The sequence below is a fragment of the Aulostomus chinensis genome, chromosome 23, assembly GCF_037954235.1.
Source record: "Aulostomus chinensis isolate RoL2024-O1b breed Wild chromosome 23, RoL_Achi_v1.0, whole genome shotgun sequence".
In the NCBI taxonomy this organism is placed as follows: Eukaryota; Metazoa; Chordata; class Actinopteri; order Syngnathiformes; family Aulostomidae; genus Aulostomus; species Aulostomus chinensis.
This window is the reverse complement of record NC_141342.1, coordinates 2,420,001-2,443,796: the sequence shown is the minus strand read 5'-3', so window position 1 is coordinate 2,443,796 and position 23,796 is coordinate 2,420,001. Positions and strand designations below refer to the sequence as shown.

Sequence of the window (23,796 nt, the reverse complement as noted above, 5' to 3'; positions counted from 1 at the left end):
AACATGCAAACATGCACCAGACTTTACAGGTCAGCGCATCCCCTCCTGGTTCAGCTGTCAACAGGCTTGGATGAACTGCTTAAACAGGAAACATGCTTATTCATTTACTTGATGTTCAATTATTCAGTTGAGAGATGTATTTGTTTTCTTAGTCGTGTTGGTCATTTGCATAAGAAAGCCATTTGAAAACTGATGTTTTACTGCTGAATAGCCTGAGCTAATATTAGTGTTCCAATGTCATTTACATGGTGAGTCTTTGTGTTATGTGAAATAATCCCATTCAAAGTAGCCAGTGCATTTGCAAATCCCCAGAATAAGTTGCTTTTGTTGATCCCTGTTCTGCTGTATGTGTGTGTGCGTGTGTGTGTGTGTGTGCGTGTGTGTGTGAGTGAGTGTTAGCCCATGGAGCTGGCTGTAGTCATTCATTAAGCTTGGCATAGAACGGAACGCTACAGCTCTAAGGCTGTAAGCCGACTTCTGCCACAGTCAAAGTGCTAAAATCCACCGTTGCCATTCTTTCTTCCTCTCTGGTCGCCATGCCGCCACCATCCACGGGGTGTGAGCAGCAGCCAGGGAGGAAGAGGAAATAATTACATTAACATTATCATACACAAGCAGCCCAAGCTTCCTCCACTGTCACCCGGGAAACCGTGCCACTGAGCTGCACAGTAGTGTGCACGCATGTGTGTGTGTGTGAGAGAGAGAGAGAGAGAGAAGAGGGAGAGAGAAGAGAGAGAGGTGAAGTTGTCCGAACATACTAAAACCAACAGTAACTCATCAAAGCAACCCTAACTCACTTTTTTCTCGCACACTACACACACGCGCGCACACACACACTCACACACACACACACACACACACGCAAACACCAAACTGCCCCAAACAAACTCCACCTACTGATTACACACTCAATTAGATCCCAGCTGTGTGTGTGTGTGTGTGTGTGTGTGTGTGTGTGTGTGAGTGAGAGTGTGTGAGTGTGTGACTTGCTGAGCTCAGCAGTGCGCTTGTGAACTGCCTCCATAGGACTATAATGGAATCAGATGGGAGCCCTGCTAGATAGGTAGATAACACTCAACTCCAGGGCCTCCCCTCAGGATTAGAACTCAAGAGAGGGAGGGTACTGTATCATCAGAATGTCCTGATCCTTGGCCAACCCTTTCCATTGGCCATGGTAAACACACACACACACACGCACACACACACACACACACACACACACACACACACACACACACACACACACACACACACACACACACACACACACACACACCTAAGCACATGGAAATATAGTACTTATCCACGAAGCAGACAGAATTGTGCATCAATGTGTCAATGTGAAAATTTTCAAAATCATGAAGATAAAAATACTGAAGGAAAAGACATGAAAGCATGTGTCCTGTGTGTTAAGTGTACAGTGAAGTTTTAGTTGACAACAGAAGGTTTCTATGTGAAGCTTTGGCATCCAGGATGTTCACACTTGACAGTGTTTGACAAAAGAGACCAACTGAACACTGCAAATCGGCCGTCTATGAACATCACCCTGAGCGTAAAGTTTATCAACGGGACGACAGTTGACAGCTGCAGAAAGGAAATGGAAGTTCACATTCACCAGAGAAACATTTTTAACTGAGACAGACGTGACACACAATGCAGCACAGATGGTTAAGTTATCAATTTCAGTTTACATACACAATATTTCACAAGCTTACACGGTATGTTTCACACTAAACCTGCAAAAAACAGGAACAAAATATAAAGGCACGTGTAATCACCTGGCTTAACTTCTGTAAGGTCCTCAAAGCTGGGCTATTCCCCTCTGGCATCAGACCTTTACAGAACATTCAGAATGCCACTGCCCATCAAGTCTTCAAGCAACACAGATTCTTGCACTCGACTCCCCTCCTCTTAGGGACCAGTATTCCGCCGAGGCTAGGATGATACGAAGTAGACAACATGAGCGGGTAAGGGACTAAGATGTGTTGACGTCACATCTTAGTCCCCGCTCGGCTCGCTTGGAACCCCAGCGGAGCAGGGACCAAAATGGCAACAGTTAGTACCGTGTTGGGCCCAGTGGAAACAGGGCCAAACCGAGGGGACCCGAGCCAAAGTGAGCCAGTGGAAACGCGCCCTAACTGTTTCACTGGCTTTCCATCTCTACATGCCAAACAGGCCCCCTGCCTACCTGCAAACTCTGGTCAGAGTACTACAGGGGCTCAACTCTTTTGGTAAATTGCTTGGAGCGAAATGTCTACAAAATTACAGAATGAAATGCAAAGTTGTGGGTTTTCATGATGAAATAGAGAGAGGTGATACATCAAAATTGTCATCAAGTAATGAGCAAACCCCACAAACAGCAATGGAATAAGTGTGCTTCCTTAGTGTCCATTCCTGAGATTATACAGCTAAATAAACTCATAGTTTGGATTATGGCAGATTAAGATCTTTCATAGACATCTGGTGTAATTATATATATGTATAAATGATAAAACTGCACCATTGCTTGGATGGCAGTTTATATCGTATAATGTATCAGTTAGACAGTGTCAACTAGGGGTCAATTGATTATCCATAATACTCCATAATTAGATATTTGTCATATTTCACATTATCAATACTGGCACCTTTTAATCAGCTGGCCAATTAAAGTTTTTTTTTGTGCATGCACAGCCTTCGCTGTCTAAGGATGTCTCAACACCAATGGCTGCCAACAGCACCGAACGTCATCCGAAGTCACTCTGGATTGGTCCAAACAGCATCATCACTTTATCAGCAGATTCCAGTAAACTTAACAATAACACCGCATGCATATTTACAAAATACAGACAGAGTTACAGAGTCATGACTCTGAGTTCGTAGCCAGGTAAACAGCTGTGAAATAAAACCTACTTTGAATTGTTTACGTTACTCGCTTTATTTCGTCTGTCCGTCATAAACCTGACAGCAGCGTGTCAGTTCACACAATTGTTAACGGTTCTATTTTTTCATTCAGTTCAATCCAAGCCTGCTGGAGAAAACTCATCAAATCTACGTTTCAGGGGATATATTATGAACATGGTTTTCCCTACTCTTTTTAAAGTTCATACCTGCTGGTCAGGTCATTTTATTTATATACTTTAGGAGTTAAATACTCCTACATGAAAATGGCCATAAATACAAATAGATATTTGCAACAAATATCTGTCTTCTTAACTTATCAATTAGCCGTATGAGCATCCAACCCTAAAAAGTAGTCCCATCAGTTGGTATACCTTGCATTGGTTTGACCCAGGCAAAAGTATATCTTTATGACAATGAATGCAGTAAATGTGTCTTTTCGGCCACAGTGAACATCTCTATGGTGTCCTCCTACTTCATCCTCCACTAACTATGTCTCTTGACAGTAACAGTTACAGCCTGTGACAAACTCTCCACAGTGACTGTAAAACACTCCCAGTAATGCTGAGTGTACCATGTCTTCTCCTCTTGTTGGACTCCCCTACGCTGCCGTCAGTGTCTATACACTCCCAACCCTTCCCAGCATGCTCCAGTCTTATTGGCCCTGACAGCTTGAAGGCTCCTCAACGAGGGACACGTGGTGCACTTAACTAGAGAGTGGACATACTTAGCACAAGCTGTGTGTGTGTGTGTGTGTGTAGCTCTGCGCTGAAATGCAGCTGAAATGAGGCTCATTTGTCATGCAGCAAAAGTGTATCCCTGCTGTGTGTGTGTGAGTGTGTGTGTGGGTGGGTGTGCGCGCGTGCGTGTGCACTTATATATGCATGTATATATGCATGCGCTGCACTTGCACACTGGCTTAATCTTATAGTGTAGGCCCAAGAGATGATTCCAAATCCCTTTAAGTGAAATATATCTGTTCTCCTCTCATTGTTTCTATCTTCTGGGTCTCATTTACTTTCTTGCTTCGTGCATTTTCTAAGATTTGAGAGCTTTTATTGGGAGCAAAGAGTTGGCCACTTTTAACTTTTTAAGTTTTAGGTTTCGTGTTATGTGAAGTGCAGTGTCAAAGAAACTTCAGAAAGACAGTCCCAGAGTCGACAAGAGAGGTTTGGCACACTCCCTGCAGGCCTCCCAGCGCACCACCCACCACTACAAACGCATCTGGGCCTCGCTGAGTGCAGCGAGTGAACTCTCTGTCTCAACTATCTCAAAATCTTACAGCCTTCAAAGGAGAGTAGCACACCAGGGATCGCTGGCAAAATATACTTACATTAAATCTTGTGATTGTAAAAATGACAGTCAAGTCAAAGCATTAGTCTACTTTGTAACTGAGGAGAAGATGGCTTTCTCTCTTACCACCTCCCTGAAACATTTTAAATGGCCGGTTACACCAAGACAGTGATGACGATGTGAGTGTCCAAAATGATGACAGTGACGCTCTATAACAGCATATGTAGCGGTGAGCATGCGCTTCACACCCCAGCGGTGTCAGTCTCTGCCAGTGCTGATTAGAGGAGAATGCCACAAATCGTGTTTTATGTCTATTCGTGTACATTTACAATATACCATTCATCCATTTTCTACCACTTATCCTCTTAAGGGTCGCGGGGGTGGGGTGAGGTGGGGGGCTGGAGCCTATCCCCGCAGCCTTCAGGAGAGAGGCGGGGTTCACTCTGGACAGGTCACCAGTCCATCACAGGGCCAACACATACAGTATAGACAGACAACCATTGGCTCTCCCAGCCACGCCTACGGTCAATTTAGAGTCTGGATTAACCTGGTCCCTCTTGATGTCTTTGGACTGTGGAGGAAGCTGGAGTACCAGAGAGAACCCAGCAGGAACAGGGAGAACATGGAGACTCACACAGAAAGACCCTGTGCTCAAGCTGGGGCTCGAACCCGGCGAAAATGCTGACCACTGCACCACCGTGCTTCCCTGGCAATACACCATATTTGCTATATTCATAAAGGTCTTTTGTGGGGTTTCGGGAAATTAACCTTCATAGCATTCTCCATTAATCAGCACTCGTTTACTTGAAGACACATCACACTGCAATTATACAAAGCGAAACATGATGAAGCCCGTATTCCTTCTTAATTTTAATGAGAAAACCTTGATCATAAAAAAACTGTCAAATATCCTTGTGTTTCCATTTTTTTTATTTGATGTTTTTGAATGTAAATATGTGCTTTGTAAAGCAACAGATACTGTACAGATCCGTCTGTCCCTCTTTCTCTCATCAATCTATCCATCTATCTTGCTCCTTTTGTCCCAGCCAGTCGAGGCAGATGGCCACCCACACTGAGTCAGGTTCGGCTCGATGTTTGTGTCTTTAAAAAGGCACTTTTTTTTCAGCCTCTGTCACCCAGTGTTTGCTAATGGGGAATTATTCAGTCTCCTTAATCTAAATTAGCAGTAGGAATATTGCTCTAGCCTGCTCTACTTGTAAATTTAATAACAGATTACCTCTGTTCTTCATAATCTTCTTGTATCAAATCATGTTGTATATTCTGTGACTTGTTCAGTGCTTGTTTTTTCCATCTGTGTGTCCTGGGAGGGGGAACCCTCCACTGTGGCTCTCCCTAAGGTTGCACTCTGTTCTTCCCTCTTAAAGTTTTTTTTTTTTGGGGGGGGGGGGGGGGGTTGTTGACCCTGATTGAGGGTCTAAGAACAGAGGATGTAGATCTGTCTACAGTAAAGACCCTAAAAGTAAGTGACTCATTTTCATATAGCACCTTTCTACCTTGGCGGCACTCGAAGTGCTTCACAGTGTTGTCTCATTCACCCGTTCACACACACACACACACACACACACACACACACACACACACACACACACACACACACACACACACACACACACAGACACACACACACACACACACACACACACACGGTGGAAGCTGCCAGGCAAGGTGCCCCCTTACTCATCAGGAGCAATTAGGGGCTCAGTATCTTGCTTGTGGATACTTTGACATGGTCACCGGGGGAAGTGAGGATCGAACCAGTGACCTTTCGGTTCTGATTTGTGATTTCAGGCTTTTTAAATAAAATTTGATTGATTTATTGATTAGTTGTGATTTGGTAGTCTGACTTTTTTATTTATAAACTGAATTAAATGCCTGCTATGTCCTATTCAGAGACATGTTTCTGTTGTGGCGCAATTACCCTTTTTTCTAAAGCTTTTGGTGAAACGAGACATTTTTCATTATCAATTACTGTACAGAAACTTTTCTAAATGTCATTTATTTTATTTACATATCATTTAATTTTTTCCCCCTATAATTCAGTAAGTCTCCTGAAAACAGTACGAGTGATACAGAGTACTTCACCCAGGTGTTGTCATAGTTACGATGTGGCGTCCCCGTCCACTGGGGTGGGCTGGAGTGACATTCTTGGAGGCGATGGGCTCTTGGTAATCCAAATTGACACAAGATTTGTTTCAAGGAGCTCGGTGGCAACATTACGCACATTACCCTAATAACTTTAGCGCACTCCAAGTCTTGTTAGATAATTTATGGTTGTTATTTTCTTCAACCAAAATACACAGGGTGATACTGTCTTCATTGTTTGAATAAAAACCTAAGAAAACAAGTAGAAACAACAAAAGCTGGTGGAAAATGATAAGTTGTAAATACCCTACACAGGTCCCACGGCTCAGTAACAGTAAATATTGTGGTGCACACTCACCGTTACTGTGTTGGCTGTAAGGGCGGGGGTGTTGCTGTCATTTCCCGGTTGTTCGCTCTGTGTGTGTGTCGGCGTGTACAGTGTCAGGGTGTGCTCGGCCACCGTGCTGGGTCCTGTGTAGTCAGCCGGTGGGTGAGTGTGGGGTGTGGCGTACTCAGCGGGGATGCCATTCTGTGGTGGAGGGGGGTACTGGGCTGGTGGGAAGGGTTGGGCCATGGCTTCGGGGGGAGCTGGGGCCTCTTGATTACCCTGCGTGAAGAGATAACCAGGGACAGAGGGGAGGGAAAAGGGAAGGTTAGAACCTGTTGGAATCTACACACAAAGAATGCTCCACTCTCTCCTTTGGCGTAACCTTCTGATTGAGACAGTCTGTCCCTGGTGCTGACCTGTGTATAGTCTCATCCAAATTAATGCCATAGTGTACAATTTTCAATAAATCAACATCTATTACATTCAAACCCTTGACAAATGAGTTCACACAATAATTAAGCATCAGCTCACACTGCATGGTGTTCATCACCTCAGATACTATTGGTCCCCGTTTAAGACTAAAACTATGAAAGAGCATTGTGGGATGTAGTGAAAGAAATCAATGAGCCTCATCCCTGTTTGAAGCCATTAGTGGAACATGCTTGAATCTTTGACCAAAACCCTCAGTGGTCCAGTTGCACTGTGGGTAATGTAGTCCCCATGTTAAAGAATAAAGCACAGTGGCTCTGCTGCATTCACTTTGAGACTTTAACCCATCAAAATATTTTTTTTTAAAAATATGGAGAAAAATTACACAGTATAGCCTTTTTTGTAAATAAACATCTGAATATTTAAATTGTCCACAATCTTGATATCTCACCCTCTGTAGCAGATGAACTATGAAATTAAAACAACAACAACAACAACTTTGACTTGCCTTTGCCCTGTACTGTTGTAAAATAACAGAAAATGACTCGGTTCTCAAAGGTAGAGGAAATAATATCTTGCATAATCGGGTTAAAAACTGCTCATTGTGAATCTGACACTGAGAGAGGGAGGAGTGAAATTGTCAGTGAAAATTAAGGATCGAGTAAAGAAAACCACAACTCAACATGGAAAAATAACACTTCAAATGGCGGGACATGAATCATGACTCTGCATCACTGCATTGCAGTCAGCTCAAGTTAATGTTCCCTTGCTTTTACTATTCAATAAAAAGGCTGGAACTTTATATTGGAGACTAGTGGAAAGATGATTGGCAGTTAAGTTCAGCATGGATATTATGTTGAGGGAGAGTGACAAGACAAGAATGAAGTGAAAGTAGGTGAGACCGTTATCTCCAGTGAGGTAGATTAACACCCGTGGTATGTCATGAAATCCTCATAATGGGGAAAAAAAAGACTGGGAGAGGGATATCATCAAACTACCCGTCCTTCTCGCCATAAACACCACACGCAAATATCAAACCGCAAAAAAAAAAAAGAGAGACATCATGTGGCCTTGAGTGTGTGAGCAAAAGGAAGTGTTAGTTTAGGTGACAAGAGAAAGAATATTGGCTTTATTTGTAGAACAGAAGTGTGTTTGATCACAGCAGAAACCACCTCACCCTTGAAAAAATCCCTGCCTTTATGTTCAAATATGTAACACACACACACACACACACACACACACACACACACACACACACACAGCATGACAAACATGTAGACCAAAGGAAATTGATGCAACGGGAATACCTTATAAAAAGATGAGAGAGATCAATTAACTGATACTCTTTTGATGACAAGCTGCGGTTTGAAATACATGTTTTTAATCTGAGCTGGCGTTTCTCATCATTCAGCGCTCCAGCTGCTGGGATTCTTCTTCTCCTCTACTTTAAGGTGAATATCACGCGCTCTCCTCTCTGTCCAGCCTCCAGCTCATTGACATGCGTGTCAGATAATAATTTCTACCAACCAATGATGATGAATCCTTCTGACATATTAGCGACCCACCTTTCTTCTGCACTGCCTCAAAAGGTAATGGAAAATGGCTTAAAAAATTTAAAAATCAATTGCTGCAACTTTTTGAGGAAGGATGAGACTTTGACCTTAGCCGTGTCCAAAGGTCCCTCCAATCAATAGCTGTATTGAAGTTGGCTATTCTTATGCATGGAGATTGATGGCGTTGGGCAGAGTAAAGCAGTCTGCCGATGTCTCACTGACTCTTCGTTGTTCCTGGACGAGAGTCATCGTCAACTCCCCAGCCAGAGAAGCGTTATGCTCAATTTAGAGTTTACTTGGGCTCATTTCACATTTAAATTAAGGAAAGAAATAACTCTCCAGCAGCAAGCCAGTCAAATCATGCATAATTAAATGAAATTTTTCTTGTGCCTTTTTGGATGCCGGTCATGCTTTCTAAATTTCTTTGTGATGACCTAACAGCTGGAATACTGTATTTAACTGAACCACACTTTTAATGGCAATTCCAACCTTTAAAGTGCAGCAGTAGCTTATGCAGGCCAGGGTGGTCCACCCCTCACTGACTCGCAGCTTCATCAAGCGTATCTTTTCAGCGTTACCTCAGTAAGCCCCCCGCTTTTCCTCTTGTGCTCTTTTGCTGGTGCCGATACACCCACCTGTCCCCGCCTCCTCCTTTTCATTCAGCCATCATGGATTATGTGTACTGAGTCTACATACAGTAGGAAGATCATTCGTCCTGTATGCTCATCATGAATAATGAGAAAACAACAATAAATATCTTATATAAGGGTTTTTAAAGATATAGAAAAACTCGATTTTTTTAAAAAAGGGACTCCTGCTTCAGCGCTACCGTTAATGAACACAGATGAGCAAACTGTGAATAAGCACCGAACTGGAAAGGTTACAGTTTGTTTTTTTTGCTCAAATGAAAGTGTTTGTGTGTGACTGAGTGTACGTCAGGGTGAAGCAGACATGGCAAAAACTAAATGATTTTCTTACGTGCTTTTAAACTGACATTTCTGTTCACTCTACTCATCTCGACTGATGACAAAACTGCCCAAATATGTTACCCGAGTATTGCATCCTGAAAATAATATTTACTGGAGAAGTTAAAGTAGTTATACAAATAATTACTTGAGTAATAGTAAGACGGTATCTTGTGAAAAGACTACTCAAATACTGAGTTATTGTTTGACGAATCAGAGCTAGACGCACATATTCAAATGCATAAACAAAATAGAAAAAACTGATACGCAAATCGGGGTAGGACTGAATAATACCCCACTAACTGAAATATTAAGAAATTAAATCTTTACAAAATATAGCCGAATGTAACAGAGAAAAGGTAGCATTTTCATCAAAAATATTCTGAAGTAAAAAGTGGGTGGTGTTTCAGGCACTCCTGTAAGTACAGTATATTCTAAAAGTTACGAACATCGCTGTCACAGAATAGATTTAATGTATCACTTCCCACCTCTGGCACTCAGTTAGCTTCAAGCTAATAGAAGCGCCTGGCTCTTTCTGCATTTTGGAGTCACAAAGACGTGATGCAGGAAGGAAAAACATCTTCAAGATCAAGCCACCAATTTGTGAGTACTTCAAAGGCAACATACCCTTTATGGCTTAAGTATCATTTTAAGACATTTCATCTTCTGTAATGAGAATTTTTGGCAAGATATTAGGGAAATATAAATGGAAGAATTTGACTTTTTTGCAGAAAATGTTGAAAGCCAAAGCACCGACCATTGGGTGATCTTACGACTCCAGCATGACCTTTGCTGTTCCTGTCGCAGGGCAGGATTTAGTTGTATGTGTCTTCAGTGAGCCTTTGAGATGGGTTTTCATGAACTGGTCATACTACAGGATCCTTCGGGAACTCCTCCCAAAAGTTCAAGCATCGAATCAACCCAATCATCTTCTAATTTGCACCATTACCAGCCATTTCAGTGTTTGATAAATATTGAGTTAGACAAGAGGTCGAAACTGAAATAGATATCTTAACAGATCGTAGTCTGTCTCTGAGCTCATGTTACTCAAACTTGAATATTATTTTGTTATGACCTCATGGCTTCCAGGTGGCAATATCGATACGGTGTAAGTGATATCTCTTTATTTAGCTCATTCTAAATGAGAAGCATTTCCTGTCGTCGAGCACTTTCTGTAACTTGATACAATATCCCACTGAGGGCTTGTGTCATTGATCTAAAAAGAAACACGCCACTGGTGTTTCGCCTCCTATCAATACAAATATATAAATTAATATAACTGACATTAAATTCTCAACCCTTTTTCATTTTAACACATCTATTGGATTCAAAGTTTGACCTTCTCTTGATAACTTCTCTAATCCTTTTTATTTTGATGAAAGATGATGAAACTGTAGTATTGTACGACTGAAGTCTGTTTGTTTCTGTGGACAGGATTTACTTGTTAAAAAAATTCAAACTCCAGTTTTCGAGATAGAACACAGGAGGTACAGGTTAACACCCCCTCTTGTATTCCCTCCCTGTTATTGGTCTGGCTCAGGTTTCTTCTGTGTTAATCTCTCAGCAGTCAATGCAGGGTGGAGCTGTGGCCCAGGGCGAGTTTTGCCTCACTAAAACAGGGAACCTCATCGATAGGCCTCCCTGCCTTGCAGCATCAGTAAAGACCAGAGCTGATATATGGCCCCCCATGGTCAATACACACTGGAAACAAGTGCGCACGCACGCACGCACGCACGCGCACACACACACATGCACGCACACACACACACACACACACACACACACACATACACACACACGTACCTCCAGTGAGCCATGAACAAAGACAGTCAAGTTAAAAAATGGCAACTGAGTTGGTGAAGTGAGAGCTGTGGGGAAAATGCTTCACCTGGAAGGTTTCATTTTAGTATGCCTAAATCATGAGCTGATGTGTGATACGTCTTGCTGTATGCACACACACACACACACACACACACACACACACACACACACACTCGATGACGCGCACAAACACACACACACACACACACACACACACACACTGAGCTGGAGACAGTTATGCACAGCTGGGGTTTAAGACAGAAAACAAGAAGTATAGGAATAAAGGCTGAGGGAGGGAATGAGTGAGAGAGAGAGAGAGAGCGAGAGAGCGAGTGAGTGTGTGTTAGAGACGGTGAACTTCCATCATCCATCAAAGTGACTGAGGCGCTGACACACTGAGACATCCCTAGATCCTTGTCGACAAATTGCGCTGGTAAATGATTTCTCCTATCAGCTAAATCATACTATCCATCCCTCTCTCCCTCCATCCTTCCATCCATCTCTCTACATCATCCCCTGTCTCTCTCTCTCTCTCTCACACACACAGAGTCTCTCTCTCTCTTTCTCTCTCTCTATCCTCCATCTCTCCCTCATTGAGTTTATTTCTCTTCAGCTCAGTGGAGCACCGTGCGTGATGTCTGATGGACTCGGGCTCTGCATTTGCGACATGTATGGCACACTCACTCACTCTCTCTCTCTCTCTCTCTCTCTCTCTCTCTCACACACACACATACACAAACACACTTTGCTGGTGGAATGACATGACATCATGCAAGCTAAAGTCAATTTAAGTCACCATGGATGAAAGCAGAAATCAGTAGAAAAACAGCAGCACTGGTTGTTTGTTTTGAATATTCAAAGTGACGTATGGATATTCGGACAAAGGATCGCCATTTAATGTTACTGCATTTACTCAGTCTGACATCATGCAAGCAGGTTTATATAAAAAGAGCCAGTGAATATTATGTTAGTTTTGGTCTGCCCAATCAGAAGAAAGGCAAGTGAGGCGGCTGCAGATGGAAATCAGTAGCAATACCTGGTACAGTTTATTCTATAGTGCTACCTGTATACTTGACCTATGCCATTTTTGGACTCTTTTTATTATTTTTTTTTAATTTAGCAAACAATATCTGCTTGCCTTCCAAATACAAACCCAAAATAAGTTTGTTGCCATTATAAAAGTGTACTTAATGTACAGTACTAAAACGTGGGTGAGGAGGTAATAATACAACAGGATACTAATTCACCTGGAATGTTCACAGTAGCAGGACAAAATAAGTGAATCCAAAGTTTACTGCTCCAAGTCAAACAGGTATTCTTAATAAAGCATCATTTTATAAACCACATAACAGTATACCTATAAGTTCATTTGCAGTATTCTCCAAAATGCATTTCACTTATAGTTAATTCATAGTATTGTTTGCAATACTGTTTGCAAAACCATCACTCTACCAGTTGTGCTCTTAGTTGACTTTTACTCCACATCTATGCACAAAAGTTTACTTTTCCAACTGGGCTTATCTTTTATACAAGTATACTATTTGTAGATCAATGTTAGTATACATCATTAAGTATAATTCATTTGATTTTTTTTTTTTTTTACTCAACTTCAGTTTGCTGCCTAAATGAACCCAAAAGCTTTATTTTGTTTATATTTTGTTAGAGTTCTCTTCCTGAGCCTGTTTTGTGTTTGCATTTGTTTTTGTTATATTTGGCATCCATAAAAGTATAGACAGAATTAAACTAAATTAAGTATGGGAAAGGGAGATGTTAATGGATAAACTGTGATAGTGTTCACTTGTAGAAGTTAACATGATATAGTGAGGATGCATGATATTGGCTTTTTCCAGATATCTGCTTTTTTAGAACTGATTTGGCTTATAGCTGATATGAACTTGTGTCGATGTGTTGCGAAGCCTATACATAACTCATACATTTGACTCATTGTTTCCTCATAATAAATAGCAGATAAAAAATAGACGGAGCAAAACTGGGCTGACACGAACATAAGCCATCACATCAATGATAATATATTTGAAAAAATGACCAGAATTTGCCCGCACAGATAGTGAGCTGAGAATATTATGCACCCCAGTTGCATTAAGCATCAGCTTTAAAAACATAAATACATATATTTACACCTTTCTGCAAAACAGTCCAGTTTTATGTTGCTAAATACCAGTTTCTAATTGACTGATTGTTTTTCCAACTGGGTAAATAATTGATTGTCTTGTTTTAGAACCCGTTTTATGGGTTATTTTATAAGTGAAGTAATTATATATTTTGTTTTTTTTATGTATGAGGACTTTCTTGTTTTATTGCACTAAATGGGAATAAAGTGCAAAGCGAGTTTCTGTCAAAGGGAAACTGAATAATGAAAAAGGCCAACAGGGAAAAAAAAACCCTCCAACATCAGACTTATCAAGGGGAGGGGCGGAGTGTTTTATGGGCGATACAATTTTACAAATAAATAAAAAGCTCCATATGCCACTGGTGTGAGACAGAACCCTCCAAACATCTGTGATGACACATTCATTTAATAAAAAGCTCCGTCTAGCACCTTTAATGGCAGAATAAATACAGTCCATCATGCATGACGTTTGGGTGTGTGTCCACAATTCATTGTGAGATTCAGAGTTTGGATAAATTGGTGGGTGTAAACGGACTAGAGAAGGTGGAGGAGCCGAAGGTAAGCTCGCTTTAAAGTGTCCATGTGAGAGAAGATGAGACAGAAAAAAATATCAGGTTAATTCATTGCAGGGTAATTAAACAGCTCACACACATACTTGCACAGTGGGTGGGTGTCTATTATTGATTCCTTTCTCTTCAGTTGTTTTCCACAGTAGCCTGGGCTTCTCTCCACCCCTACTAACCAGCTGGGCTGAGATGCCCCCCCATCTCTCCCAGTCCTCACCCCTCTCGCTACATCACCCTGCGTGTCTGTATTTGTGGTTTGTGATACATTGTAATATTCTGAGAGTGAGAGGGGAGTTGGCAGAAACGCGATACTGAAAGCAGTGTATCAGAATGTATTCACACACATACGGAGCATCCCACAAAATACTCTGTGTGTTTGTGTGTGTGTGTGTGTGTGTGCGTGTGTGTGTGTGTGTGTGTGTGTGTGATCCAGCCAGTGTGACACCGTCTGGGGCCCTTATACTCTAATCACCACTGTTTTATTGTTCCTGCTTGACAGAGAAAACTAATGAAGATTGGGGCCGAGAGCCAGTGAGGCGGATCAGACAGGGACATGCAAATATACACAAATACACACACACACACACACACACACACACACACACACACACACACACACACACACACACACGTTATGGCATATCACTGTCAAAAGGGAAGTGTTGTTCCTTCACAGAAAGCCAAGGTGTCAGTGAGGACAGTTTATAGCTATATAAACTGATTTATATAAAGTGATGATGGAGGAAACTGTCGTCATTGATATCTTGGCTTTCTTTGCTGTTCTCTGAAGGAAAAACACTTTCAAGCAGTGCAATGGTCTGTCTTCTTTTGTTAAAAGCAATATGATTTAATATCTTCCTGCACTGAAATATTAGCGATGGAAAGCTTGTAAGTCATCAACTAAGACATTTGTAGGAAATGTTGGCACCAACTTTTAAGATTTAGCTTGCTTCATTTCTCTACAAAAAAAGAATCCTTTTGAATATTTTTCTGTGACCTAAACTTCCTGCAAAACCCCAATCTTTCAGTGGTGAAATTTCCGTCTGAAAAAAGAGAAATGGGGATCCTCTAACTTTTGACCAGTAGTGTATCTATAAATTGCTGTGTTTTGCTTTATGCAGCTTTTTTTGGCCAGACTGTGTAAACACGCCAGAAACTTGCTGCTTTAGAGGGCGATTAATATTGATGTGCACTGCAGACATCAGACAGAGAAGAGGACAGAGGGAAAGAAAAAGATAGAGGTGGGGGAAAGACTGGAGGGATGAAACACACTCCCAGATCCTGCAGACATTTTGTCAGTAAACAGAAAGTAATGTTGGCTTAGCTGGATTCCACTTTAATTAGGTTTCACGTGTTGTCTCACCTTAACTGTTGAGGCATGGAGGGGACTGAATTGTAGACTTACTACTTAAGAATAAAGGAGACAAAAAAGACCCTGTCCTTTCTTCATTTAACCTTTTTCTTTCGCTTTTAGGGGTTTTAAATACTGCTGCATTACACTGGGTGGGATTGATAGTGATTTTCTGTGCAACTTCTGAGGAATTCTGACCACACCGAGTGTTTGTGGGGAGCCAAAAACTTGCGTGCTTCCTTCCTGTCGTGATAAGTGGTGTAAAAACACAGGAACTGGGCAAAACAGGATTATCTACATCTGTATGATACATCCGCAGTGCATTACCAACATTTAAGAGCAAAATAAATGCAGGTAGAAAGCTTTTACCTCTGCAAACACAAACTCAGCCAGAGTAAAATAAAAAGCCAAAAGTTAACAGGTTCTGTCGGTCTTTCCACCAAGTTTGGTGAATATTGGCTTCATATGTTTTGTGCGCTGTTGCTGACAATTATGAAAAACCACCAAAAAACATAAATGCCATTCCTCAGAAGAAATGAGGATCACCCTTGTTTTAGAGAACACACCCATGGCAACAGGTCGGCTGTGTGGATGCACCATGCAAGTGACTACCAGTGAAAGACCACCCACTAACTTCCTTTTGGCTTTCAACAACATCTTATGATCTTCATCAGAGTAAAGAAATGTTTGCAGTTGATATCACACGACCGAAGACATACATCACACCGTTCATCCCAGGTCAGACCTTCTCATTACAGATCGATCCAGGTCGGAGATTTCTTTACTGACCCTCCTTTTTACTTTTTTCCTGAACCTCTCCTTCTTCTCCTCCACATCTCTTCCTCGGTACTCTCTGGGGGCCTGTGAGCGGCTCGGGTGGGTATAAGCCTGAGATAAAGGCCCCACACCGAGTCTCATTCTTGCCCTGTCTTCAACACATCCTCCCAGACCAGCCAAGAAATCCTTCCAACCTTTACACTCATCCATCTATCTACAATAATTCTTCATTCCATTAAATCTCAAAATGAAATATCGTTGTGGCGGGGTCCTTGTTAGTGAACCAACTTTTAGTCAAGAGTTTTATTCAATCATAAATGTCATAAATAAATGCTGGCCCAGCTGGATTAATCAACTCTGATAGCGCCAAAGAGCAGCAGCAGCAGAATGTTTTTTTTGTCCTGCTTTAGTGTTAACATGGGACACAATGAAGGCAGCAGGCTCAACCACGTTAGAGCAGTTTTCAGTGTGACAACTACCACCGCATGTCAGATGTTTGGAGGAAAAACTAAAGCAGCTGCATTCTGTTATTTTTTCTCCCACTGCTGCAGCTTTATCTTCTCAGTCTGAGACTCAATAAACAATCCCACTTGTTTCCAGTTTCTCAAGTTGCAAAAACAAGGTGATTTGTGTGATTTGGGGTTCGAGTGCAAGATGTGTGTGTGTTGTGTTTTAAATATAACTGAGGATGAAGAGTGATTTTATTTTTAAGCAAAGGGCAAAATGATGATGTCGTCCTGAAGAGGAGTGCAGGACAGGGAGGGTGTGTGAGTGTGTGAGTTCAGTGACCTGACCAGATAACAACGGAGTCACGCAGGATCACATTTTTTGGGATGCTGAGAAACAAACATGTCAAAGATTGTCTTCAGCTCTGATTCTGAGTCATATTTCAGAGGGATGGAGAAAGGCAATTGGTTCACTGGTGAAATTTCCCAGAGTTTAATATAAGGTGGGAGGGCGTTAACGCTCCAAAATCTTTCTCCATTTCATCACCTGCTACCAGATCAGCCAATAGAAAAAATCGATTGCTGTGACTGTGTTTCAACCAGAAGAGGGCAGCAGCTATCAGAACGAATTATGTAGATTCCAAATACTTTTTACGAAAATGTATAGATTTGTATCTCTGGGTATGAGTAATATTTTCCCAGTTCCAGTAATCACATGAATTGCTCCAGGGAGGTTCATTTCCTCATACATCCACTTTTGGAACTAATTCAGAACAACCATATGCAGTCTGTCAATCAAACCAGCAACAGTTACTACTTGAAAAGATGAATAAAACATGATAAAATGACATGACATTTTGATGAAGTTTATACAGTGTCAACTATCACACATACTGAGTAGCTGAGATTTTGCTCTCTGCAAAGACATGTCACAGTGAGCAAGTGAGTAAGTCAGCTTAAAAAATAGACATAATTATATTACTTAAATATTAATTAGTCTATCAACAAACCCTTCAAATCAACAATGTACAGCAACTCTATTGATCCTGCAAATGAGGTCTACAAAAGAGTGATGCAAAGGTAATTAAAAAAAACAAAACAATGGGGAGGTTTCACGTGACCTCAATGAAGACAGCAGAGCGGTGAGTAAATATACAGCCCACATCACAAACCAGAGATGAAGCCATGCTAGGTTACCCGGTCATGACAAGCTACTAACACAAACTAATTGACTTCCTGTTCAGATTTTTCAGTATAAGGCTATCCATTACAGCCCTAACAAAATGATGAGTAATTTAGATTTGCTGCTTTTATTTTGTAGACAGGATCGCTGTGGTGGATGAGCTTTTTATAGGTAACTGATCTCGCATCATACTTTAAAAAGACAGGAAGTAATAAATAAAAGATCAAGTTTCCTCACTATGCCCCTGTGCTTCCTCATGACAGCGAGTAATCGATTACTCATGCCCATCCCTACTTAATCTACATTAGTTTGGAGGTTCAGCTACAAACAGGCCTCAGCACCAGGAATGTTCTAACACACACACACACACACACACACACACACACACACACGCACACACATCTATTATCAGGCTAGCACGCCCTAGTGGTTGTATAATCATTAAATCATAACATTACATCAGATATATACTGTTATAATATATTATGAAGCATTAAATAACCTCCATCTGCTCACAGAATAGTGCTGTGAATTAAATTAAATCCTCCCATGCTCAGAAGACAACAATCCTCCATTTGCCTATTAAGTTATTTTATGTTTGCTGATTATGGAGAAATAAGAGAGCTGCCTACACAGAGGAAGCCAAGGAAAGGAGAAGAAAGACAGAAAAATAATAGCAGTACAGGTCTCCTGCAGGAAACTATTTGTTCAAGGATGACTAACTAAATATTTGCCAACACTCACTGTTTTTCCTCTGCATCATCATCATTATCATCATCATCATCAGCGGCAGCGGCATGAGGGTGGCGGAGGCTCCCCAAACTCACCGACTTTACACTGACAAGCGTCTCCCACTATGAGTATCTGTGTGTGTGACAGTGACCCAGTCCCTGTGAATGAGTTAAGCCCAAATGTGCGCTCACACACAAACACACACATACACACACAATTCCGACAGAGAGGCAAGGGAATCTAATTTAACACTCGACTGAACAGAGATTGGCCGACACTCCCAGTCCCTCACCGGCCAAGCGGGGACACTCCACAACCAAACCTTGGTGTGTGTGTTTGAACGTGTGTGTGTGTTTGATAGCTACAGAACAAGAAAGCAAACGAGAGAGAGAGAGAGAGAGAGAGGGAGAGAGAGAGAGGGGGGGGGGCAGCTAGAGGGAAATCATGTTCATGAAGGAGTAGAGTGATGAGGCTGGTGGAGAGGAGAGACTGTTTAGAATTCAGCATGTTGCAGGTCCACTGGCTGCCAGTTCCCTCCGGGCCTTCGACATGATATTCACTAACCCACGCAACAATGGCAAACATATGTAAATCTGCTTGTGTGCCCGATTCAATCCGACCCCATCACAAAGCCACCAAGACTGCCAGTGCCACCCAGTGGAAAAAGACACGTTCAGGAGAAACACACACACACACACACACACACACACACACACACACACACACACACACACACACACACACACACACACACAAAATCAGAAGGTCACTTTTTTCATAAAGACCAACACACGATGGAACCTTGTCTGTCTTGTGCAATCTTACACCATGTTTTTTTTTTCTTTCGAGTCAAATCACTCTCTATGAGAAGATCATTTTCTGGTCCTTTGTCCAGTTCTGTCAAACGGGTTTCATCGGTCAGTTATGTAAAGGGAATCTAGATGGTTGTTTTTTTCCCTTGCTGGCTGCCTGCTCACTAATTTGAGGTAGAGACAAAGAGAAATGTAAGTCAAGCGTTCCATGAAAATCAGATCATACTTTTGCACGTGTTATGCCATCAATAATTGTGCAACTTATTACGGTATTTGGAACATTGCCAGTTTTTAAAGGATGAGAAATTCTATGTTAAGAGGTAGGTAGGTTGTGTGGCACGGTTCTTTTTAAACAAATGCTTAACTTTGCAGTGGCAGATGGGTTTGCAAATCCTGCTGAACGACATTAATTTATCAATTGCTGAAAATAACATAACAAAATAACCATGTTTTGTTGCGTGTGTTGCTGCTGCACCTACCAAAGCTTAAAGGAACGCATCAACCTTTTGGGAAATTCTCCAGACAAACAAATGGATATCCTTCTCCCCTCTGCCTGTATTACAGAGAAGGAATATGATCTAACAGACTTCAGATACACAGATATAGGAAGATCAGTTTATTGTTGGTGTGCATGTTTTGACTGATGTTTAAATGGAAGCAAAGGCACAGAAAGAGCCAGTCTTTTAAGCATATATCTTTTTTTGTTATGTTGAATGGCTTCTTTGAGCCATGGTTCTTATTTGGCCCTGTTACACCCCTTCACTAGTTATGTGTCTGCATATGCAGATACATTATGACCAAGCAGTAAGGATCTAGGCAGTATTATATGCATATTTATGCTCAAAGTGGTTCATAAATCACTGGATAAAACTGAAAAAAAACACAAAAAAATTAAAGACATTACAAAAATAGGAATATATGTGGGGACACAATCAGTATGCAGCAAAACAGAACTGCTTACAAGCAACAGTACAAAGATGAGTCTTTTCATTTTTCCTAATTTTAGTGTTACAATGACTCCTGATAATAGCATTCATACGGACTTTTAAGATTATCCTGGTAGGTAACGCAGTGAGCTGAGGACTGGAGTACTGTGCTGAGCTGTTCTGGTTCTTGTTACAATGGTGCCAGCAGCCGTTTGGATCAGCTGTCTGATTGCTCTCAGAGATGGATGTGAAATCAGAGCAAGTCTTTAAGTGTATCATGATCAAAGATAATGGCAAGTGGATAACTACACACAATCTGCAGCTTCCCTTTGGGACGCAGGCAGATATCTTCGGCCTGTCGCCTCGCTGTAATGACTGGCCTCATTCCGTGTGGATCTATAGCACGTGTATTCACAGGTAAACTGAAATGCCAAGGGATTGGTTTACATGTGGATTATATACTTGCTTCTCCACATCGCTCTGTGTCTGTGCTTTAATAAGTGAAAATGCCTCTCCTGCCACATGCACACTCACATACACACTCTACTGACAATCAGAAACAGCCAATGAAATCCATTAGGCTAAATGACTCTACGCTATAGACAAAGGCTGCGGCCAGCTCAGTCAAATTAGAGTGCCTTGAACAGGGGTGGCATCGATGGCGAACAACTGAAGCGGTGCTGATACAGTTGAAAAAGAGAAGCAGGGTTGAGATCGAGGCCACTGAGATCAAAGGCAGATGAGGATGAGGAGCACCTAATAAGTGTTTTCATTGGGGAATGAGCGAGACAAGGTGGGCTACAGCGACTTCTTACCAAGACAGCAGGCATGGGACCAATGTGAATACAATGTTTGGCTGGTGTTGCTATAATTTTTCAGTTAAATTAGAGATCTCCAGCAAGATACCTGACTCCAGTTTTAATTCTTGCTCTTATCCCATGAGGGCGTATGCTCGGTTGTCAGAATGAAACAGTTTATCTGTCTTGGGAGTCTGTTGTCATTACGTCAGATTACTGTGGACCCAGGAATTTGGTGGTTCAGTAACATCACTTGAAGGGTGGCGGTTACTGTTGTCAAAACTGAAGGAAGTCCACATCAGAGGGCAGGAAGCCCGAAACACCTGACTGGTGCTCGAGCTGTGTTCCAAGTCCAAATTTATGCACAAAACACTAACTTCACCAAGCTTTGTGTGCTTACATACACCTAACCAGACCGTAACTGTGCCGACACATCAAAAAACATTATTTTCCAACATTAAATGTCATTTCAAGAAGCTGTTGTATCAATCCACACTCAAGAATGGATGTGCGAGACAGGAACAGCTCTGTACTCACAGGAAAACTTTGAAAAATACCCTGAGAAGTACAAAATTTGTCCCTAAGAGGCTAAAAGTGCATCTTCTTGGTACAATACAGGGGTGTCGGATTCACAAATGAATTTATACGCGCTGGATCACATGTGTAAGATACGGTGCATCTATGAAGCAAACTGGATCAGTAAAAAAGCTGGAGGTTAATCTTGGATTCATCAGTTTGGCTGATAACACAATATGATGTGAATATGTTTAGATTTTGGCATGAACGGGGCCACATGATGCAAGTTTACCGGTTTAACATTTTAATTTTGGTGAGGTATCCCCACGCGGCATGGCTTGGAGTTAGAGTGGCTGCCTGGCAAACGAAGGCTGGTCGCTGGTTCGATCCTCGCCCCAAGTGACCATGTCCATGAGCAAGATGCTGAACCCACAGTTGCTCCTGATGAGTAGGTTGGCACCTTGCATGGCAGCCTCTACCATCAGTGTGTGTGTGTGTGTGTGTGTGTGTGTGTGTGAGTGTGAATTGGTGAATGAGACGACGTTGTAAAGCGCCTTGAGTGCCGCTATGGTAGAGAGGTGCAATATAAATTGAGTCCATCTACCATTTACCAGCATCATGTATTTATAGTCAAAGAGCTCCTAATAACAGTTCTACAGACAGTCAGGAACCGTCTGTTTGGGCTCCTCCCCCCTCTATCACGGTTCCCCGCTGTTAACAGTCTGTCACAAAACATCACATCCTTTACCATTATAGGTCTTCACCTCATTTACAATTTTGATGAAGCCCCTTGTGATGTGTTAATTGGCCTCAAAACTGAAGAGCCCAATGAAGTACAGGAGCATTTCAGCCCAAGCAAAATTGACTTCATTTTTTTAATGTCAGTATTTGAGTTACCGGGGACGTGAAGGACCCAACTGAATATGCACAAGCAAGTTTTTCATAATGTGGTCCTTTCAGTAAAGCACCATTGTGATTTAGTTCTGTTTTCTTTCCATCCATACCACTCTCTGTCTGTTCAGGCTGCTGTTACTCCTGCAATAAAACAATAACAACAAAAAACAAGCGCTCCACACCCTCTCCTGTGACTGCAAAACATGGCAAACAGTAAAATACAGCAAAATAAAGGTTTCTGAAGTACAATCAACATTAAGCACCACCAGGGGACCTTTTTTATTATCATTATATTCGGCTTTTATTTTGTCCACCACGACAAAAGGATCGGAATTTACTTTCATTTGTTTTAACAGGTGGTGGGCCAACATCACATAATGGGGAGTTAAGGGATTATGGTCATTCCAGGTATTTCTATGAGATCGGGTTGATAACTTATGCGCATGCACAACTGAATCAAAGATGTCTGCAGCTGGCCTGTGCCTCCTCAGTCGGCCGTTCCTACCAGCCCTCTCTTTAATGGAGAGAGAAGCCCTGTTAAATGTTTGATGCTTTAAGACTGTTTCATTGTAAAAGGAACCAGAGCAGAGTGATAACAACACTGCATTATTCATACAGGCCCTGTATCACTGCACTCTTTCTGTCTGAGGCCGGGAGAGATCAAGACAGAGGAAGAGACATGAGAGATGGGACAGAGAGAAACTGATGAGACCGGCGGAGAAAGACAAGAGAGAGAGAGACAAAGAGCTTGCGAGGGTTGGGGTTGACAGGGACAACGTTCCACTTTCACTTACAAATGAACAAACCACGTAAGAAATCAAAATGCATCAATATCACAGACATTCAGGCGAACTCTACAACCGATGCTCCAAAAGACAGAGCTCATGTTGTAATTCAGCTTCTCCACAGGAGATCAAAGCTGCTGATGGATCTTCTATCGGTTTATCAAACACATATCAGCAAGGATATGGAAAATATGAATGAATGCATCAGGATGTTGATCGAGGACTTTCCCCGGAACAATCAATGGTCAGCACATGCTCTCCATGTCACTGACGGGGGTGAAGGAGGGAATCACATTTCGGTTCTGTATCACCGCTCTACCCACATTTTTCCAGAGGCACTCAGCCTCACTGCTTTGAAAAAGAATCCACTTCATGCTACAGTATATCGGCCCAGAGACAGTGACTGGTTGGTGAACACAGTGAAGGATTCAACACAAAAAAAAAAGATATTTTTCAATGATTGATTAATTATCAGAGTAATCATCATCACTGGAGCACAAACATGACT

At 41.8% G+C, this 23,796-nt stretch overlaps 1 protein-coding gene across 8 annotated transcripts in view; it reads right to left on the bottom strand.

The window, feature by feature from the left end:
* rbfox3a (RNA binding fox-1 homolog 3a) overlaps positions 1-23,796 on the bottom strand; it is a 661,616-nt gene that overhangs the window by 70,332 nt on the left and 567,488 nt on the right. For 7 of the 8 annotated variants that reach the window (XM_086195774.1, XM_086195768.1, XM_086195772.1 and 4 more), the window contains one exon: positions 6,635-6,883. In XM_086195774.1, the coding sequence (XP_086051900.1) occupies positions 6,635-6,883 (249 nt within the window). Of the gene's footprint in view, positions 1-6,634; positions 6,884-18,570; positions 18,690-23,796 lie in introns of those variants that run through there. The other variant, XM_086195776.1, reaches the window with a different exon arrangement.